At 47.2% G+C, this 20,751-nt stretch overlaps 1 protein-coding gene across 2 annotated transcripts in view; it reads left to right on the top strand.

Moving 5' to 3' along the window:
• Positions 1 to 20,751, top strand: part of MAP1A (microtubule associated protein 1A) — a 62,502-nt gene that overhangs the window by 24,789 nt on the left and 16,962 nt on the right. Inside the window, exons 1-3 of one of the 2 annotated variants that reach the window (XM_086757216.1) lie at positions 2,927 to 2,998; positions 19,216 to 19,298; positions 20,580 to 20,720. Coding sequence is in view for 1 of the 2 variants with exons in the window: in XM_086757215.1 (XP_086613341.1) it covers positions 19,216 to 19,298; positions 20,580 to 20,720 (224 nt within the window). In the remaining variant the exon portion in view is untranslated. Of the gene's footprint in view, positions 1 to 2,926; positions 2,999 to 19,215; positions 19,299 to 20,579; positions 20,721 to 20,751 lie in introns of those variants that run through there. The other variant, XM_086757215.1, reaches the window with a different exon arrangement.

Consider the following 20,751-nt stretch of genomic DNA (forward strand, 5'->3'; position numbering starts at 1 on the left):
TGGATGCAAACAAATCCTTGTGCTTCTCTGCAGTCTTCTCTGTACAGCGTGCTATGGTGATAGCGTGCTACCTCTTCTCTTGTAATGAAGGGTCATGAGAACGTTTTTGAGGCCAGACTTTCTCAGATGAGGGAGCAGAGATGCACAAGTATGCTATGGAATGGACTTTTCTGCGTCGTCTTCACTCTTTACGGGCAGGAGTAAAGAATACATGGAGGTGTGGTGGGCTGTGTTCTGACTGCTGTCCCAACAGTTTTAATTAAAACTGTCAAACCAAATTGACTGAAATGATTGATCATTACCTTACAACTAACAGAACCAGTTATAACAACACCAAGAAGAAGCAATGTGAAAGAGCCTAGGACCAGCAAGCAGGCTTGCTTCTGCTCTTTGAGGTAAACAATTCATAGACGTGACACTTGGGATTCTTCCATTCTACATGATTGACTGTGGGGTGGGAGCTGAGCATTTCTGCAGCCAAAAGTGGGACACTCCCAGTCTGCTCTATACAGTGATTTACTCTTCCACATCTCTGATGATTTGTTTCAGTCCTGGCTACTGTCAGAATCCATGAATTCCATGATGACAAGACTTTGCTGAAGTCACACATAGTACTCAATAGATACTGAATTGAATGTTAAGATCCTACTGTCAGTGGGTGGCTGTAGCCATTCGACCATGTCCCCTTCTTCAGCATGTATAGAACTGTTCTTCATTGTAATCTCAGCACTGACATAAATCCAAAGGAGCTTTTACCTTTAGGTAGTCTTTGTAGTTTCTGGTAGACTCAATTCATTAGTTCCTGACTTAAACAAATGTAAATCCATAGATTTTCAATCCATATTATGTAATATACATTTAAAAAAAACCTTTCACCTTCCACTGAAACAGAAGAAGGGTCAGGTCGACTCAGTTAATACCAGCTCTCTGCTCTCTTTCACAGAAGAGAGCAGGAACTTGTACTCCTTTTCAGAACCCAGGCCTTTTCACATAAAAAAGCAGGCTTCAGACTGAAGCCTCATTTTCTTTTCAAAGATGAAACACTTTTAAGTATCTCAGTTGAGAATCTTTAAAGTGATGACTGTTACCTGTGTTTGTTTCTATTGGTGACCAGAACCAGCTGCCCATCTGGGTCACTGGAAGGCCAGTACACCTTGCTGCAGATCTTTCATAGAACATTCCAACACTTTGTCCCAGGATTTAACAATCCAAAGGCATGTATTAAATAGAAGCGCTTGATCACTTCATTGCAGTTGTTGCTGTATTCCTGTTGCTGGAAGGTCATGCTGTACCGATAATCCTGGTGACTGGAAGAGAACTGTCCCTTACCATCTGTTTGTTGTCCCATTTGACTGTCAAGTGAGTGGCTGGGCGAGGATCTACACAACTGCTCCCTGCAGTGACTTTTGTGTTGCAGGTGAAAGCAGAATCCAGAGGGCTCTGTTCTCTCCCAGTCCTCACCACCTAACCATTGGGAGTGGTTCACAGCCACCACAGTAGACTGGCATTGTCAAGTAGCTGGTGTTAACTGTGTGTGTGTTGGAAATGTCAAGCAGAAGACTGAGATCTGACAGATGTAATGGAGGAGTTCAGCAGCTCCTGTAGCATGGAACTATTTTTTTCAATAGTTTGTCCCTTGAGAATTTTTTAGTCTTTGGTCTTTTTAAATAGTATGTTAAGATGAGGATATGTTACCTGTTTGAAACATACAGAAATCTAAGATGTTTGATTCCAGTATGTTAATTTTTCCTGACGTTCACTGGTACTTGCTACTGATTGGCATCATCTGAAAGCTACAGAAGAGAAAGTTCTAATTAATTTTTTTAACTCATCAAAATTGTGTGATATTTTTATTCCTGAGCATTCCACTGTCTCTGACAGCCCTTGGAACATCAGTGAGAGGGATACTTGGTCTAGGGCAGGCAGGACATCTCCAGCTTTCACAGTCAATTTGGGAATCTAAAAATAAGCCAGAATCTTGTGTAAGGCAAGCAGGGCACATGTAGTGGTTTCAGTACTTGCTCGGAAAGAAAGGTCACTATTGGCAACTAGCACGCCGTAGAGTCATCTCTGTGTTCCAGTGTTGGGCTGATGGCGTAAGCCCAGCCGAGCAGGAACAAAGAAGCACGCTTCCCTCTCAAGTGCCTTGGAGGTCAAATGAGCCAGACCATGATACAAGTTGTGAAATGAGTTACAAGGTTCTTAAAAAAAAATCTAAACATTTATCTGAAAACAGTGCTGCAAATAGGGCTTCAGAGGTCAGGTTGCTGGTGTTCTTGCGTTGCTCGTTCAAGTTGTTAGCTGTTCAGTGGGATCCGAGATCATCACGGACACATCCCTGTTCACTAGCAGCTGCACACTGGGTATGTGAGACTAGGCACAGCTATCCCGAGGCAGGCTGCTGCTGCTGCGCCTGGTATTTCATCTTGCTTTTCTTTAACTGGAGGAGCTGCTCTGCCATTGGAGCCAGGCATGAGGCTCCAGTTTGAGAATAACTTAAACCAAAGCCCCCTCAGATGAGATGGGGCGTGGCCCTCCGGGGCACTCCTGTGAGGAGCAGCCTGGCGCGGGGCTGTTGGAAAACAATCTTCTGCTGGCACGGGAGCCCCTCTGTTTGCAGGAGTTTGTCCGGTTTCGGGTGTTTTGCAGCGCTGGCCGCAGTCCTGGTGTTCACAGTGGCACAGCCTCCGCGCCAAGCCCGCGCGCGGGAGCGCTCCGAGTGGCGTCTGAGTGCGGGAGCCGCCCTGCGCCCCGCACCGTTCGCTGGCTCTGCCCGCAGCGCTGCGCGGGGCCGTGCCTCGGGGCGCTTCAGGAGCCTGCATCCCGCAGAGGGTTAACGCGGCCCTGCGCACTGGGCGGGGGGGGGTTGCAGCTCCTCCCTCGCTGCGTTGACACAGCAGCTGCTCCCTGCAGCCCGGGCTGTGCCGGTGCGTCTGCGGCTCTCCGTGCACCCCGCAACGGCTGCTGCTCCGCGGGCCGCACGCCCCGGGACAGGATGGTACGTGCACGTTCCTTTCCTACCCTGCCAGCCCCGCCTGGAGGCTCCCAGACCTGGAGTGGGCAGTGGAGGGTGTTGGCAGCCGTCAGAAATGACGGGGGGTGGGCGCAGGATTGGGACAGCCAGCACTGGCTGTGTTCTTGCTCTGGTGCTGTTTGTTGCTTTGGAGAAAGCTGGTCGGCCAGGGGAGGACGGGTTATTCTGGGGGAGAGGGCCGTCGCTCGAGGGACCCGGCAAGCGGCCGCAGCCCCCAGCGGGCTCTGGCGCTGTCCCCTGCCTGCTGCCGGGGGGCTGCTCTGCCCTTGCAGGGGAGCAGGTGAGGCAGTCCGTGCGGAGCAGTTTACAGCCGATGCGTTTTTGTTTCCTTAGAATGTGAGTGGGGAGGGTGACTGGTGATGGAGGGGGAAGGGACTAGTGACAAGAGAGAAAGGTGACTGCAGATGGAGTTGGGTTTTTTTGGTTTTGGTTTGTTTTTTGGGTTTTTTTTTGTGATCTCTCTGAGGACCTGGCCCCTTCCCAGCTGCTTGTGTCCTGAGTATAGGAATGGAAACCGAATTCCCTAGCTGCTCAGCTGTTTACTGCACTTGTGTCACTAGCTCAGACACAGAGAGGGATGTATGAAGGTGGGTCTAGAGAAGAATCTGGAGAGAATATTCTGCCTGTCGGGGACTTAAGGAGTCCTGCAGCATTATGATTGATCCCAGTATGGTCTTTGCTGAAGATGGTGTGCTATTGGAGAAGGGAGGAGCTGGCACAAGGCATCTCACAGACGCTCCCTTTGGGCAAGGCTTGGTGAAAGCCAGTATTAACGTCTGTATCACTGTTCAGCTCAGTGCTGATGCTGGAATGAGGCTAATGCCAGTCGGGAGGGGGGGGAGGGTTGTTAAGGTGGACTGTCGTGCTGCTGATTAGATGGAAGTGAGGTACGGGGCCCCTTCTGCAATTTCTCTTTCCTTTGCTGCTGCACACCCGCACGTGAGTGGTCTTGAAGGAACTGAAGTCTGACTTTGAGCTGCTCTGCAGTACATTCTTCCACTACGGGAAGACAAAAGGCATCCAAATGTGTCCAGTTAGTGGGGGAGGAAAAAGGGAAGGTTCTTGTGAAATGTGAGTGATGCATCCTTTCTAGGGCAGCAGAGGAGAGAAGATGTGGCCAGGCTCGGAGCTGATTTTTATCCTAGTAAGCTATAGGGAGAGACTTTGCTTTAGAAATTAGAATAGCAAAGTGCTTTATTTTTCCTAGCAGTGGTCCTTTGTCATCGCTTATCCTGCTATATTTCCCTCGTAGCACAGAGATGTAAGGGGCCAGCTTCTCCCTTTAGGATTAGCTCTCCTGCATCACCAGTGGTACAGTGTGACGATGTCACCTTTGCAGTCCGCAGACACACGGAGTTCTATTTTCATAGGGTACCTTCGGCATCCTTTCTTGTTGCCACCAGCAAACATCTTCTCAAAAGTGTTAAATCATCTATATGCTAATGCTAAAATGTGTTGAAGTGTTTCAAAATAGAGCCTTTTATCTCCAGGGTCCAGAGCTAGAGGAGCTGGAGCAGGGTTTGGCATGTTCCACAGACCAGGGTACATCACCACAAATATCTGTCAGATGCTGGTTGTTTGGGTAAGAGGGAGAAGGAGGAGAGGCAAACCTCATTGACCAGGGAAGGAGCAATGAAAAGAAGTCAGCAGTGATGCAACAAAAGCTTTCTTAATAGAGAAGAGAGAGGGCTAAGAGCAATCAGGCTGGGACTGTCAGTGATGTAGGGAGGGGAAAAAGAAGGGAGCTGGACACATCACAGGGTGAGCTTGGAGGGGAGGAGCGTGGCTGCTGCACACTCGCACAGGCAGAAACACACGCGCACGCACACACACACACTGCGGCAAATTCTGCAGCTGGTGCCTGCTGGCTTATGACTGCAGAAAAAACAAGCTCCAGTTTAAAGTCTCTGATCTCAGAGACGAGGCTGTTTCTATTCCAAGTAGCTCTGTTCCGCTGTGAAAAGCCCTGCAGGCTGGGCACTGTTCCAGAATGACATGGATTCCTCTTTCTTCTGATGGGGTGGGAGGCCTTTTGCTGTGTAAGGTCAGTGCTCTCCTGATCTCCTTGATGGCTCTACACGGGTTGGCTGCATCCAAACTGCAGGTCTGTCCTTGCACTTTTTCCAGCTAGTACCTGTCATGTACAGGCCGGGAACCGTTGTTTTTTTTTCCCTCCTCTCCTTTCCTTTCCTGTGATCTGACAAGGCCAGGCCCTGCTCATATTCTGCAGACAGAGATGTGTAGCTTTGCAGTAGTTTCTTTTCTGACAAAACAATCCATGTCTTGTCATGTCTTTTTGCCGCTCTTCTTCATGTCTGTGTTGTTGGCATACTTGAGTCACGTCCTCAGCAGATATGGTGGTAAATGGATGATGGACTTGAGCACAGGAGTATAGTGAGCAATAGCCAGCACAGGCTGTCTTTGGCGAAAGCAAGGAAGCCGTGTGACCGTGAACAAGAGGTGCAGTGTGTCTCATTTGGAGGAGCATGGCCGGACGCCAGAGCACTGGTGGAAGAGGGGTTCCTCAGTATGAGCTTCTATGGGACACAGTCTTGTGCTCTTGGTACTGTTCATGCACAGACCATCCTAGGTAACTCCTGGGATGGCTGCATCTCACAAAAGAAGAAGAAACTGAGAGCCAAATGAGGATCCAGCAATATATCCTTGTGGTAATTGTCTGAGTGTTGAGATCCTAGTGGGTGCTACTTCTGGCCACTTGGCTACTGCAGCCAAGTGTGCTATGTACAATGTCACAGGCTTCCACTACTAATTTATAGAAGAGGGTGACCTGCAGACCCTTGGAAAGAGATGCTATGGAAGGCAAAAGAAGATGAGATTGTCTGGTTAGTATACAGGGACCTGGCAGGAGTAGCCAGCTCAAAATGAAGGGTGCATCTGCTACACTGTGAAGTGTTTATTAGGCAAAAGTACCTGGGGAAGGAAGGGAGGTGACAGAGACTATCCATCAGCCCAGTAACTGTGTAGGAGAAGAAAGAGAGTAAGTTATGTGTAAGTGAATGCTTAGAAATTATTCTGGGGAGAATTTACTGAGATAGAAAAAGAGGATTTATTTTTCTTTCCCCTCAAAAATACTGAATTAGCTACAGAACCGTGTCTTTCTGAAGTCCAGCGCAAGCCTTGTAGCTGTTGACAGGAAAGACTAGAGAAAGTATTGAGCTACTTTGGTTCTGACTTCTCATTTTGTATTAGTTTTTTTCTCCATCCCCTTAGAGGTGCTTGGTTGAGTAGTATGAATCCCTCTTACAAATACACACGCATTGTGTTTGTTTGGAGTAAGTGCTTCCGCTTCTACTAAAGCCTTAAAAGTAACAAGTTTCTACCAGTTTTGTCAAAACTGGTGGGGCAGCAGAGTGATCCGAATTGGTGCCTTCACCGGGAGAGTACGTGTTCTGTTTGGCCTGCCATCTGGTCAGTCACTACTTATGCACCAGCCGTCAGACAGTGCGCTTCTATCTCCGAGTGTGCTGCCGCTTGACAGTTGGTAGTTGTGACTCATGAGAGGAACTGAGGATATTGCAGTGGACTGCAGGGAACATGGAGGGAGCTGGGATTATTGCTGTGGTACAGTGCAGGGCGGACACACAAAAAGCAGTCTTCATTAATTCCATGCCTTGGTGGCTCGTTTTTCCCTTTGCTTCACACTAAAGAAATTGAAATAAATTTCTACATGTGCTGACTGGTGGCTATAGATCAGTTCTCCTCCTCTCGTGCCTTCCTTTCCAGGATCTCAAAAGTTAGTACTAATGCAACAATCAGTTGTGTATCCCTCTCTTAGGGAAGTTTCTGTCCTTTTGAGGCTTTATTCACAGATGAACTTGAGCATCGCTGTCCTTGGCCAGCAGATTCTTAGTTTTCCTGAGACAGGCCTTTAAGTCTTGCTGGACCAGTCTCTCAAATGTATAGAATAGTACTGGCTTGGCTTTTTTAAAAATAGGGAATGCAATTTTGATTCACTTCTACCTTTCTGAAAAGCATCATCATCATCCCAGTTTCTGTGTTTTGAAAGAAATGAGTGAGCTCTTTCTTTGCCTTTGAAAGTAAAGGCTTGGATGTTTCCTCTAAGAGGACGAAGGTTGGGAATTTCAATGGCAGGAGGCATGTAAGTCACAGAGCGGGTAGGATTTATATGCATGTCTGTTATCACTATGTCCTACTGAATAACTTGTGTGTCTCTTTGCACACATTATTGTCTTTCATGAGCCTTCTTGTGAAGCGCCAAAGTCTCTGGCAATTTACTAGAACCTACCTCAGAGCCCTGGGTTCACAGTTCGACCAGGTATGTAAGGTTCTTGGTGTCTCTGGCATTCTGCAAAACAAGTCATCTTTTGTAAATTTGCACTAACTTTTGGGATCCTGAAGAAGAAGGTGCAATGGGGAGGAGAGCTCTATAGTCACCAGTCAGGCATGTGGAAATCTATCTCTTGTCTCTAGTGTGGAGCAAAGGTGAAAACAAATCTCAGAGCTTAGGCACAGCAGGACAGTTTCAGACCCCTCCTATGTGAAAGGGGTCTGACTCCTGGGAGTCAGCTAAATGCCTCAGGCAGCAGTGGCTTAGTATAACAGTTGTTACTGAATATGCTCATAGATTACCTGACCTAAAACTCTTGTAGCTGTTTTAAGGTTGGAAAGGAGAGTCCATTCCTGCCTGTGGGATATTGGCTATGGTAAGAAAATAGAAATACCAGCCAACAGGACTATAGCCTTATCTCTCACCTGGAGACTTGTCCGGAAGCTGTGTGGTACCACTGCATCCGTGGCTGGCATTTGCTAGCTCTGCTTTTCATGTATTTTGGTAGTCTTGAGAAAAGTCCTTTTGGTTGTTTCCAGTGAAAAGATGAAGGCTGTAAAAGCTCAGTGCTGTTTTTCACAACACGCTATAGCTACAAATAGATGATGCTAAAAAAGCACAGCAGCATAACTGGCAAGTCTGGATTGTTTGATTCCTCTATTGACTTTCAAGTTAAGACATCAAGTTAATTGCTTTTGCACTTGCTGTAGCTAACCTTTATTTCACTGAATCCAACCATCTCACTCTCTATTAAGCTCTAGTTCAAAATTCTTAAATAATTAAGGAGAAAACTGTAAGGAAAAGGCCATTAGTATCTCTCTTTTGAATGTTGCCTGAGGAATGTCAATCTGTCTTGAGGCACTCAAGGTGCTGATATGTATCTTAGAGGAGAAGTGAGCAAGAAGCCAGTGATTTACCTTCTGATTGACTAGACTTATGTTCTGAAAAGCTTTCTAGGATGGTTTAAGAGGGGTAAGTTGCAGTACTTGGACAGAAGTGTGAACACTGCCCAGGCCATGTAAGAAGTAAATAGTTTCAAACAAATATGACTCCTTTCCATGGTAGGAAACCATTGGAAAGGTTGGTTCTCTGTGGCTTTGACCATCTTTTTGAAGAACCAGCTTGCAGACCGGTAGGTATGAGCACAATATGTGTTTTTTTTCCCAGTTCCTAGTTGCTAGATTTGCATGGGAATTTTAATGGCTGCGGGGTTTCTTTCTTGCTGTTGGTCCGTGTTCAAAGACAAAGACAATTGTCAAGGAAGAGGGAGGCATGGGAGCGTGGAAGGGTTCTGTGCCTGCATGGCTCTGAGGGAGCTGAACAAGTGAGAGGCCCTGGGACAGAAGTGTTTGTGGTGGTGTGAAGGCCTCTTCTAGTCGTTTTTATTCTCCCAAGTCAGTAGGTTCAGTCCCTGATTCCACTGTGTAATCTGCAAGCTGGAAGAGACCTGGCTAAACTGGGTAGCATTAAGAAGTAAGGGCTCCTGTTACAAAGTGGGACTTTAGAGAGCTCAGTGCAAGCAGATCAGTGAGAGGCAGTGGCCAAGGTGACTTGTTGCTAGTATTGAGAGAAGATGTCTCAGCTCTGCCAGAAACCTTGACTTCTCCCAGTTGCCTCTCTTTTCAGTGCTGAACAGACAAGGCCTGCATTTGCTAGCAGAAGGGACAGGAGACCTCGAAGCTCTGCACTTTGAAATAACTTTCTATATCCCATTCGTTGTCACTGCACTCCATGCTGTACATCAAATCCCGGGAATCCAGATCATGCAGAGAATCTATCAAGTGGCAACTAGATCCAAGAGCGCAAAGTCAAAACGCAGCAAAGAGAGGTGTTGGCAGAGGACAGCTGCTTTTCCTCAAGGGCTGGCAGAATACAGTCCTTCTGTGCTTTACTGCCACAGAGTCCACAGCTGGTTTAATATCTGTATCTTAAACAGAGATGACATTTAGCAGATCATCTTCAAAACAAGCAGGTGAGGGGGAAGAAAAGGTACTTAGAATGAGACTGTTAATGGTAGGGAATATACAGGAGGTTTGAGGAGTCTAAACAGATGCTAGAAATCAGAGGCAGAAGCCCCTTGCCAGACATTTGGTATCTCAATAGCCAAACAGGAGGAAATATCAGAATCCCCTGATTCTGGGGAGAGCAATTAAGTTCTCCCTGCATCTGGCAGCTTGCTTACACATTTCATATTGATCAGTTATCCACCACCCCCCTCCCCCCCCTCCAAAAAAAAATCAGAGAAATAGGACAGATCATGAGCTGTACTTCCAAGTCAGTCAGAATCAGCATTGCCCAGATACTTCAAAACTAGGAGAAACGCACAGTTTTTTTTTTTTAATCTGTGCTATGTTCTGGCTGTAAGAACTTGTATCCTGTGATGCGTATTCTTATTAAAATTCAGAAATCAGAAACTCTACAACTCTGTGACTTTACAGCAGTCTTTAGCCCTGGAATCTGCAACAGGGCATCTGCCGCAATGCCAACAGGAACAGTTTTGTGGGAGCCTCTGCTCAGGGACTGGCAGCAAGTCACAGCTGAAGTCCCACTGACAAGGAAAACGTGGAACATTAACTTGGTTTCCAAAGGGACCATCTACAAGTCTGCCAGGGGCTGGTGGAGTGAGGGCACCAGTTAAGAGGGTATCTTGGGTGCGTTTAGGTTTCCTTTTGTGGTTTTAGGTGAAGATGTTTAAGAAGTTACAGCTCCAGCTCCTCACAGCTGGAGATAATGCCCCCGTGCATGTGTTCTTGATTCATGTGAGAGCCACACACTGTTCCATAGCAAAAGGATGCAAGGCTAGCTTGAGTCAGCAAAGTTGCTGAAGGGCACAGAGTCTCTCATGATCAATTCTGCACCTGGTAAACTAGATAGAAGTGCTCATCTTAACCATTAATGTAGCTTAGTGGTGGTGTAACTTCCATTTGAGAGGCATTTAATGAACAGTTAGGATCCAGTAACTTCTGGAAATAGATACAGCTGTTTCCAAAGTGAACATCTGTGTCTTCAATTAGTGGTTCTAAAATGGCTGAGCTATCAAATTGCTCTTTAGCATAAAAGTGAGACAGTATGTGCGATTAGGAAGCAATGAGATGGTTGCTATGGTTGTCACAGTGTAGAAATAGAAGTTGCCTGGTAGAGGAGCTGTAGACGGCATGAAAATACCACAGGGAGGAGGGAAGAGAGGAAGACACAGGCACATGGGTGGAGGAGTATCTCCTGGGATGTGGCAAGTGCCCACAACTGCCCATCCCTTAAAAGAATATTTCACCTCCTTCTCTTGCTCTGCTGCTGGTTCACCTTTGTAGCAATTCCTCAGGAGGCAGTCAGTTATTTTGCAGAGCATGTTCTTACCTTAAAGCATGATCCATTCTCCTGACATGCAGTAACAGTAGGGTAAGGTAAGTTACTAAGTATCTCCAGATAGATATTCCTTCTTTCCACAAAAGGAAACCTAACAGGCCTTCAGACACCTCAGCCCTCTCCATCTTACAGACTCAGCCATGGTTCTGAAAACCAGACCTTGTTCTTCTTCACCCCAGACCATTCTGTGCCCCTCCTGCTTTGTGTATGTCTCCACACGCTACTGTTTTTGACAGTAATTATTTTGATCTGTTCTGCTTTGCCATATTCTTTAAAATCTGTTGCTGTCTGGTCCTCCCAGACATAGTCGTCTTCTGACCCTAATGACTGGTTACTGCTGTGTTTTTTCCTTTCTCTGTCCTGCCTAGTGTGGTCTTCAATTAATTTCAGTCTTTGACTCCACTTCTGTTGAGAAATTTCTCTCCTTCTTGCAATTGTCGTGCCGATGCTGTCCTCTTTCTGAACCTTTTTGCACAAAGTTCTGTACTTGCAGAGTTCTGCAGCTTTTAAGGCTTTTTCTCTGCCTCTGAGTTGTTCTAAAGTTAGTGCCTGTTCTGTCCCAAATCAGCTGCTGTCATCTTTCCTGGTCTTAGCACTTCATGGCTCCTTTGACACTGAGAAAGTCAGGCTGTACTGGTGTTTCCTGGAAGGATGTCTGTGACCAGTTGTCCTGTTTGTCCTCCTGAAGACAACTAGGTAGATGCTCTGGTTGGAAACTCTCTATCTGAAGCCCTTGAAGCAGTGCAGAATGTGTCACCAGCTCTGCTCTGGCTCACCTGATGCTCTTGCATGTGCTGCATCCTTCTCCGCTCAGCCCGCTGTGTGCTGTGCTGCCAAACCTCTGGTCAGGGTTGGGTGCAATGCCTCTCACCCTTTTCTCTGCGTACGGAGCCACACACTGGGAAACCCTTGAACTCTAAGGGAGATTTTAGTGCATGTGTTGTTGTATTCCTGCGTGGGTGCTCTTCTACACAGCTTCAGTCTAACTGGAATATGGGTGATAGTGGTAATTATGGAAATATTTAGCTTTATAGTATTCATATAGAAGCCAAAGACACTCACTGTACAGTCTGGGACGCAGATGTGTGGACATCTCATTCTTCTCTCTGTGCTAGTGGGTGTTTCAACTGTGCAAAAAAGGGACAAGCTTCAGCCGGAGGGGTTGAGAACAATCCTGCTCTGTCTCTGGGAGGGAGCCGGAGGTCACCCGTCTCCTGAGAGAACGTGCCACTGTGCCATCTTTCTTTGGGTTCTCTGTTTTCCTCTGAGAAGACGGCGTCTGGATATAGGGCTCCAGCTTTCCACCCGGAGTGTGAGGGAGGAAATGCAGGTGAGGATCTCTTGTCTTAGGACTACAGAAGTGATGGTGTAGTGCTGGGGCCCAGTTTTTGTTTCTCAGTGGTTGCCTCTGCAGCTGCTCAGCTGGTTGGTGCTTGCGGAGCCCACACTGGGGGCTGTTCACCCCACGGGAGCCTTGGCTCAGGGCCACGAGAGCTCCGGCAGCCAAGCCTCCTGCGTCCTGGGAGAGCTGCTCTGACATATGCGCTTTCAGTTTCCTTAGCGCTCCTGTAAGTCAGATCGGGGTTGGGATGTAAACAGCATGTTGATCGTAGGCATAGCCAAGGTGAGTGAAAAAATAATCCCAAGAGCCCAGAGAGCAAAGTGGTCATGGCAAGAAAGAGCAGAGATTTGAACTGAGGAAGTGCAGTATCTTACCATGTCTTCTCAGTCAAAACTTATGCTGGACCCAATACAGCCATTATTGTCTGGAAAAAAAAAAAAAAAAGACCTAGGAGCCTGGGATTCTGTGCACGTGAACTAAAATAGAGTATCCTGAAAATAATTTTCTCAAAGTTTTTTTAGGGAAAAGAAAGAGAAGTGAAAATAAGCGATGGATTGCTGCAGGTTTAAGAAAAAAAATCTTTAATTGCTTTTTTCAATAATTTTAGCCATTATTTCACTCTAACAAAGATGTTCTGTTACAATCTAAAAAAACTTACTATTTTGCTTTAGAATAAAAATAAACGGTTTTTCAAGGACAGCTCATTAGTGAAACAATGTACTGTTGCAGCCAACATAAGCACTACATCAGCTTTGGAATCTAATTTGCAGCCTGTGGAAACCAGTTGAGACCATGGGTCACCCTCTCTGGAGCCGGAGGAGCTGGCTGAGCTGCCTCCCTTGCTCCTGGGTGTCCTGGGGACGCGGGCTGCACCTCAGGGTGGGATGGTGGCTGTCTGCTGCGTGGCTGAGTTCCCGGGATGGAGACAGCCTGCTTCCCTCGACCAGGGCAGGGGCTGATGCTAGCACATACTAGACTCCTGTTCGTCTCTAAAGGTCAAGCCCGAGCGAGACAGAGCCGTTTACTTTCCGAGCTGCATTTGTGGCAGCGACAGCTACCACTGCTCGCGCAGGGCCAGGCCTGGTGCCGGCGCTCTGCTTAAGGCAGTTGCCTCCTTCTGCCGAGAGAAGGAAATGACATTTTTCTTTAAAATGGAATTTGCCCAGAGTCTTTTATTTCTAGAACCCACTACAAATGCCCACAGGCTATTGGGAATCTCTTCAGCCCAGCCCTCTGTGGAGGGGTTCTTTTTAAGTGCATTGAGGACTCTCCTCTTGGATGGTTTGGGCGCATAGACAGCAGGAAGGCTGTGTGCCAGCGTTCCTCACGCAGCTCTCGAGCACATTGCAGTTCATACTGCTGGTGCCCTGGCTGCCCACAGGCTGTCCGCGCTTCAGCCCACAGCTGCGAAATCACCCAGGCATGTCTCAGGGGTTGGTACGTCCCTCCCGCCTGTTGGTGGGGGCTTGTTCTCCTGCATCTCCAGCAAGGATGCCCAGGTACAGAGAAGCTAAGAGATATTTCTGAGATGCACAAGTCTGTAGGTAAGGAGGAGCTGAACGATGAATTGGCAGTTGCTGGCTTGTGTACTGCCTGAATCTTTGTGTTTATTTTTAAATTCCCAAGCCCAACTGACTAGCTGGCAAAGCCTCCAAATCTCCACCAGCTAGAGCTGGTCCTACCAGCTGTATGCTGTTCAATTTGCATACCGGAGGAAGAGCTTCAGCAACTGTGTGCCCTTCAGGTGCTGGGCATAGGACATTGCCACCAAGGAGAGTACTTTCTCTCCTCTCCCTCTCTGCTAAACAGCACAGGGTTTCCTTGGTCTTGTGGAGGGGTGGGTCCAATGTTGCAGTAGGAGTCAGGAAGGTGTATTTGGACAGATGGGATAAGAGACGACCCCGCTCAGAATTCTGTGCAGGACCTTTCTCCCTTTCCTCTGTTTTTTGTAATCTCTTTCACAAGGAGCTGTAGCTTGCTGTACTCTGTATAGTCCTGGACTGTTTATGAATGAATGCCTTGTTTCATTTTCTCTGAATGGACACCATTTGGGGATGGATCCTTTTTCTCCCATTGGCACTGAAGAAGCTGCAGTTGGAGACTTCACAGCCTTGGAATGAAATGGTCAGTTACGATCTCTGTGTTATGATGTCATTTCACGATGAAAGAAATAGCAGTCGTTCAGCTAGCTCATGTTAATATGCACTCTGAGGACCCTCCTGCATGGTTTGTCTGTCTTCAGAGGTGGGCCTTCTGCAACAGAGCATCAGGAAGACCATGTAATACAAGGCCTAGCTCTTCACTAAAGGTACTGAAACATAGCAATATCTAGGATCTTCTTGTAAGAAGAGTCTTTTCAGAAGTGCCACCCTGAAAAGATATGTTCATAACATCAGGTAAGAGATCAGAAAGTCAGGAAGAGTCGTTTTTAATCACTGTGACTTGTGTGCCGTGATAATATGTCCAGACTCCAAATCTGTGGTATTTTTTGTCAATGTGCCATTGGTGTTCTACTTTACAGGCAGAACGTGGTCTGGTAAGCCCAAATAATCTTATGGATAGAGGAGGCAAAGGGTGTGGGAGGGACAAGGGAGGTAGTGAGGAATAACGAATGCTCCCTGGATGGGGAGAGGATTGGTTTCTCTGGGGTCAGATGAACAGTCTCCATCCCCTGTATGGCAAGGTGCTGGGAGCTCTGCAGCCCAGCTGTTACACCCTGCCATCAGATGTACAAACAGTGGTGAGATCCCTTTCCTCAGCTTTCTCTTTTCCAGGCTAAAGAGTCCCACCTCTCAGCCCTCCTCTCATCAGAGATGAGTGGATTCTGTAATCATCTTTGTTGCCCTTATGTTCATTACAATGTGGTGTACCAGTCAGAGCATCGTGACTGACTTTAGCACAGTCTCTCCCTCGAAAGATGGCTCTTCAGTGCTCTGGCCTAGGTGACTGTATTTCACAAAGATGAGAACCTGGGACCTGCTGCCCTGGAACTGGTCTCTGATTTCAGCATGGGGACTTGTAACCATGGTTCTTCCAGTTCTGATCAACAGAATAGCAAGATCTCTGAGGTTTGGTCTGAAAGATTAAAGCAAATGACAAGCAGCAGCTCTCGCAGCTATCCTTGCCAGCCCTTCAGACCAACCCAGAATTTATTATTTAACTGCAGGGGTTTTTAGGTGCTTTTAGGTGCTGTGTCTTCAGGAGCCTGAGAAGGATATTCGTCATACCGGTAAATGTAATTAAGGGATTTTGCCCTTTGCAGTGAGATTTCCAGGTGTGCATTTCACTGTGGTAGGGCTCTAGTAAGGACAAATATCTGGCAATGATCAGAACAGTGTCCTTTCAATCACTGTCTGCAATGTCAGTTGCACCGCTACTCATTTCTATTGCAAGTAAGTTTTGTTAGTAAGAAGAAGGCTGTTCCAGTCTAAGTCCTTTGTCTGTGCAGCTGTTCTGTGTTCTGTGTATCTATATATATCAGCCAGCAAAGGGCTCCTCAGACTCATGAGCACTTGGATTTGAAGAGACTTTGGGCTGATGGGTGTTCCCTCAGCTGGGCACAGCCCAGCATCTCCTCTGTGGCATCCAGCGCTGCTGCTGTCCCTGAGCTGGAGGAGCAGCTGCCAGCATCCTGGGTGCGAGCAGGGCTGGAGTACTCGCCCTGGGGAGTTCGTAGGGTGGGTCACGTCACCTTGTCGCCCACTCGCAGTTTGCAGTTCAGCCTGCAGCTGTGTGCTGTTCTGCTTTGTCTCTGAATTGAGTTCAAGAACAGCTCTGGGTTTTGGCATGCGTGTGTGCGCTGTGATTCAGTGTTTCTGGAAATGGCTTGTCTGTATGACTGTGCTTCTGTATTCTTCTGAGAACCAGCTGCTGCAACTGAAGAAAGGGAATCTGCCCAGCAGCAGGTCAGGAGCAAAGCTCTGGAGCACTGCACTGCGTCAGAGAATCACAGAATCACCAAATCATAGGCTGGGAGGGACCTCTTGAGATCATCTAGTCCAATCTCACTTGCTCAGGAAGGGTCAGCTAGAGCAGGTTTCCCAGGACTGTGTCTAGTTGGGTTTTGAGCCTCTCCGAGGGTGGATACTCCACAACCTCTTTGTACAACCTATTCCAGTGTTTGACCACCCTCACAATAAAAAATTTTTAAAAAAAAGTGTTTTCTTATGTTTAGATGGAATTGCATGTGTCTTAATTTGAGCCTCTTGTCCTGTCACTGGGCACTACTGAGAAGGGAGCCTGCCTTCCCCTTCTTCATTCCCTCCCATCAGGCAGTTCTATGTATTGATAAGATCCCTCCCCCACTCCAAGCCTTCTCTTTTCCAGCTTAGCACACTCAGCCTCACCTCATATGGAAATGCTTCAGTCCCTTCATCGTCTTCACAGCCCTTCACAAGACTCAGTACTTCACCATTCCTGCCTTCCATCTGCCAGCAGCTGCTGGCCCCACAGCTTGAACCCTTCTTTTTCGAGTGAAAAGGGGACAGCTCCTCCCGGGTAGCGAGAGGATGCGAGCAGAATGCTAACTAGCCATGCTTTGTTTACCAGTCTCAGCAGCGACAGCTCAGCTGCTTGGGCTTGAACGACAGAAATGGCAGCATTTTCATGCCTGTTAGTCCTGCAGACAGGCCCATTTCCCCGTGCGGCTGGCACCGTCCACCAAGCACTGCCCAGCCTCTGCAGAGCCTTGGCACCTGGTGCCTGGAAGGACGCCCACGTGCTGGGTGCCGGTGACTACACTGCGCCTGAGAGCCTTCCCTTCTCGTGGCACGAGGAGGAGACTGCTAGTGGTGATTCTGTGCACCAAGCTGTGTTCTCCGAGTGGTGCGGGTAACAGTGGCCCAAAAAGTCTGTTTGGGCTTTATAGGCGGCAAGGTGGCAGAAGTTGAAGCCTAGGGAACAGCATGGGTTTCACTTTGTCCCAGATCTGCTGTTGGAAATTTGGGGCAGATAGCTTCTGTTCTGGATACTCTGGGCAGCATATGAGTGGAGGTCCTGGTGTGGGGTGAGCTGTGTGAAAACTGCACAGTGCAGTCAGTGAGAAAACAGGGGGTGCCTGGTGCTCGCTGCTGGGATCTAAGCGGTGCCAAGGTAGCAGCAATGCCTTTACAGTTACCATTACCTTGAGGATGAATGGGTTTTTTGCTTCTTTTGGCTGCAGTGCATGCCCCAGAACGCTTCCTGGGCCCTCCTCGTCTGCACCGCCAGCCGCCCTCCCACGCCGCTCCTCACAGGCTCACTTGCAGCATTCTTTCTTTGTGCAGGAGCTGGGTTCCCAGCCTCTCCCATCCATACACCACATCCCACACCAGGTGGCAGAAGTGCCACTGAACTCAGTGCAAGCATGTCCTTTGCACAGGTGTTTTAGTCTGGAGGGACCATTTTTAGACAAACTGAGAGAATACAAGTTCAGAAAGCAGCTAGAGATGCAGAATATAAATAGTTCTGCTGAGAGCTTAGAGCGGCTCTCATTTTGGGCTCAAAGTTGCCTCCTGGGCATATCTGTCTGGTTTATACTTAACCGCTGGCAGCCAGAGCAAAACATCCCACTAAAGTGAGTTTTATTAAAGCTATACAGGTACCTAAAGGGGGATTACAAGAAAAATGAGGAGAAACTCTTCAGCAGGGCCTGTTGTGATAGGACGAGGGGTAATATTTTTAAGATAGAGGGAGGTAGATTCAGACTGGACATAAGGGGAAGATTTTTTGCACTGAGGGTGGTGAGGCCCTGGAACAGATTGCTCAGAGCGGTGGTGGATGCCCCATCCCTGGAAACATCCAAGGCCAGGTTGGCAACCTGATCTGCTTGGAGATGTCCCTGCTCCTGGCAGGGGGGTTGGACTGGGTGGGCTTTACAGGTCCCTTCCAACCCAAACTATTCTGTCGTTTTATGATTCTATACTGAGTCTTTGCCTTTCTCTGACTTCTTTCTTTTTGTGTCCTTTTGGTGTCTTTCTTTGAAATATCAGTTTGATCAAGCTATTTCAGAAGGATTGTGATCTGCCTAGAAAAAGAGCTGATGGGAGGTTGTGGAACAAAGAGAGTGGAAAGAATGTTATCAGAGAGCAACAGTTGCTGGAAGATGAAAAATAGATGTCAATTTTCCGTGAAGATCTATGGCCTCCAGTCTATATGAGGGGTTAAACCCTATAAATTATACATTCCAACAGTTAAGTTCTAAGTGCCTGGCTTCTAGAGTGGATGTAAAGTCCAGTGGCAGGTATTTGCAAAGACCAGAATCCAAAAAATTATGTGCTGCCTACAATGTCAAGGGAAATGCTGCAGGAAGGTCCTGTACATCACTTCCCAGATCTGTTTGATGTGGGTACACAAGGATGGCTCTAGCCATTCTTTCTATAAATTAATAGGGTGAGGCATTATGTCAAATATTTTGCCAAATATCCATGTAATGCTGATGCCAAGGTGAGTACACAAACTGCTTTTTTTTGCACTACCAGGCTTTTGCTTGCTCTTCTTTGGCTCTTCCTTTTTTTTTTTTGCTTAAATGTTTATATATGTATGTATATATAACAGAGTCCTTTCTGGGTGCCTGCTTGTGACCCTCACAGGAGGAAGACAGGAGAACAAGCATTTTTATCATCTAGATGGTTCCCACAGCAGCAGTTTACCTCTAGGAGTGCACGTTTTGATTAAAGAAAAACACATATTAAGAGAAAAAACTTATTAAGAATGATGAGAGATTTGTTATTAGTTCTGCACCACTCTAATGCAGAGTGAGCTGGCATGCATCAGGTGGCTTACAAAGCCCTATGGTGACCAAGGCTTGGACAACACCCAGAGATACCTCTCCATGGTAGCTGCAGTGGGGCAAGATACTTCTGCCTGGAGCGGATAATTGGTCTGTGCCAGTGTTTAGGGGGCACAGCTGTCTGGCAGAAATGGGCAGCTTGATATGCCTGGCACTGTGGACTTCAGAACATGTTGGAATTGAGTTGCAAATTGTGCTGATCCAGAAATAGAATTTTTTTTTCCCTGTTAAAGAAAAGAGTTTGCTTTGTTCTATGAGATCCAGGTATTAAATTGGGTCTAGAATGCAAGCTGAATGCAAACTCATGCTGAAGTGGAATTTTTGAGGCTAAAACATCAGTAGGAAGATACTGCCCCATCAGCTTCTCCCATCCCGTCTAATCCCTTGCTTCTCCCCAGGCCAAAGAACCCTCCATCACCGGAGTGATACCCTGGAGACAGTGATCCTGGTAAATCCCAATGTGGACAGCATTGTGTCTGAGGTAAGGACCCCATGCCAGCGGGTTTTCTCCATGTCAGCTCTCCTGCTCTTGCTTGACATAGAGGTCATGATCATTACGCCTTGCACCTTCTGGAGAGTTTGAACATGTTGCCAGTCTGCTGCATGGTGTGGTGAAGTGTCCAGGCGTTCTGGTCTTGCCAACAAGATACATGCAGTAACCAGTATTCTGTGGCAGAGTTTACTGCTAGACAAAGAAACACACAAGAGCATATGGTTTCTTGCGTGATTGCCTTTTAGGAATGAGTTGCTTCCTGGAAGAGTTAGTGCCTTAGAATTGCCCAATTTTGAGGATTTCTCAGGAGCTTGTAGAGTTTCCTAGCAAACAAGCTGGAAGGCTTCTGAACCTTGAGCATTCTAGTTTGATGAGAGTCTAAATGTGCCAAGCTCTTACATGGCAGTGTAATGCCAAACATTTTCTCTTAGCATTGGCCTCCTTTCTTAATAAGAATTATGATGTGACGGGGAGCTGTGTCTTCAATAACCTCCTCTGTTGTATGTAGAAAACTTATGTTTTGGCTATTTGTGAATAATGCGTAAGTATTGCCTGTCTGTGTGTGATGGTTTAGCCCGAATCACCACACAGTTTCTCGCTCACCCTCCCCCTCCCCAGCGGGATAGGGGAGAGAATTGGGAAGGAAGGAGAACTTGTGGGTTGAGATGAAGACAATTTACTAAAATAACAAGGGAAAACTACAATAATAACAGAATATAAGGATATTAAAATATACAAAGTGAACAATATGTGTTTTCTCACCATCTGATGTCCCAGTGACCGATACAGCCTGTCCTGAGCAGCGATCACAGAAACAAAACCGAGCGGCAAGCAAAGGAGCAAAAGGGAGCCAGCAAGGTAGAGGGAACGATGCCAGCAAAACGAGCAGGAAAGATGGATGCCAGGAAGGCAGATACCCACCCTCGCCTGCCCCCACTTATATACTGAGCATGACGTTTATGGCATGGAATACTCTCTTTGGCCAGTTTGGGTCAGTTATTCTGTCTGTCTTTCTCCCAGCTTCCTGCATCTGCAAGTTAGCGAGACTTGGAAAGCAGGACAGTGTCCTTGGTCTCATTCACAACAACTCATATGATCAGGGTGTTTATCAACATTCTTCACACACGAAATGTAAAACATACCAGCTACTGAGAGGAAAAATTAACTCCATCCCTGCCAAAAACCAGGACACCATGTGATTTGGTTTCTGGGTGCTGGTGAGGAATATAGATAACTTTTTGACTGCAACACTCTATCTCATGGTAACAGGTCCGCTCACTGGTGTGTGATTCATCAGCCCACAAACTACTGATCTTCTGTGGTCAGAGCTCAGACCAGGAAGGAGACTTGATCCTGCAGACAGGGACCTTCACTTACCAGAAGTTTGCTGAGATACTTTCAGACCCAGAGGTGAGTGTGAGCATGTTCCCTGCTGTTCACA

This window comes from Chlamydotis macqueenii, chromosome 12 (assembly GCF_036417535.1).
Source record: "Chlamydotis macqueenii isolate bChlMac1 chromosome 12, bChlMac1.mat, whole genome shotgun sequence".
Lineage (NCBI taxonomy): Eukaryota > Metazoa > Chordata > Aves > Otidiformes > Otididae > Chlamydotis > Chlamydotis macqueenii.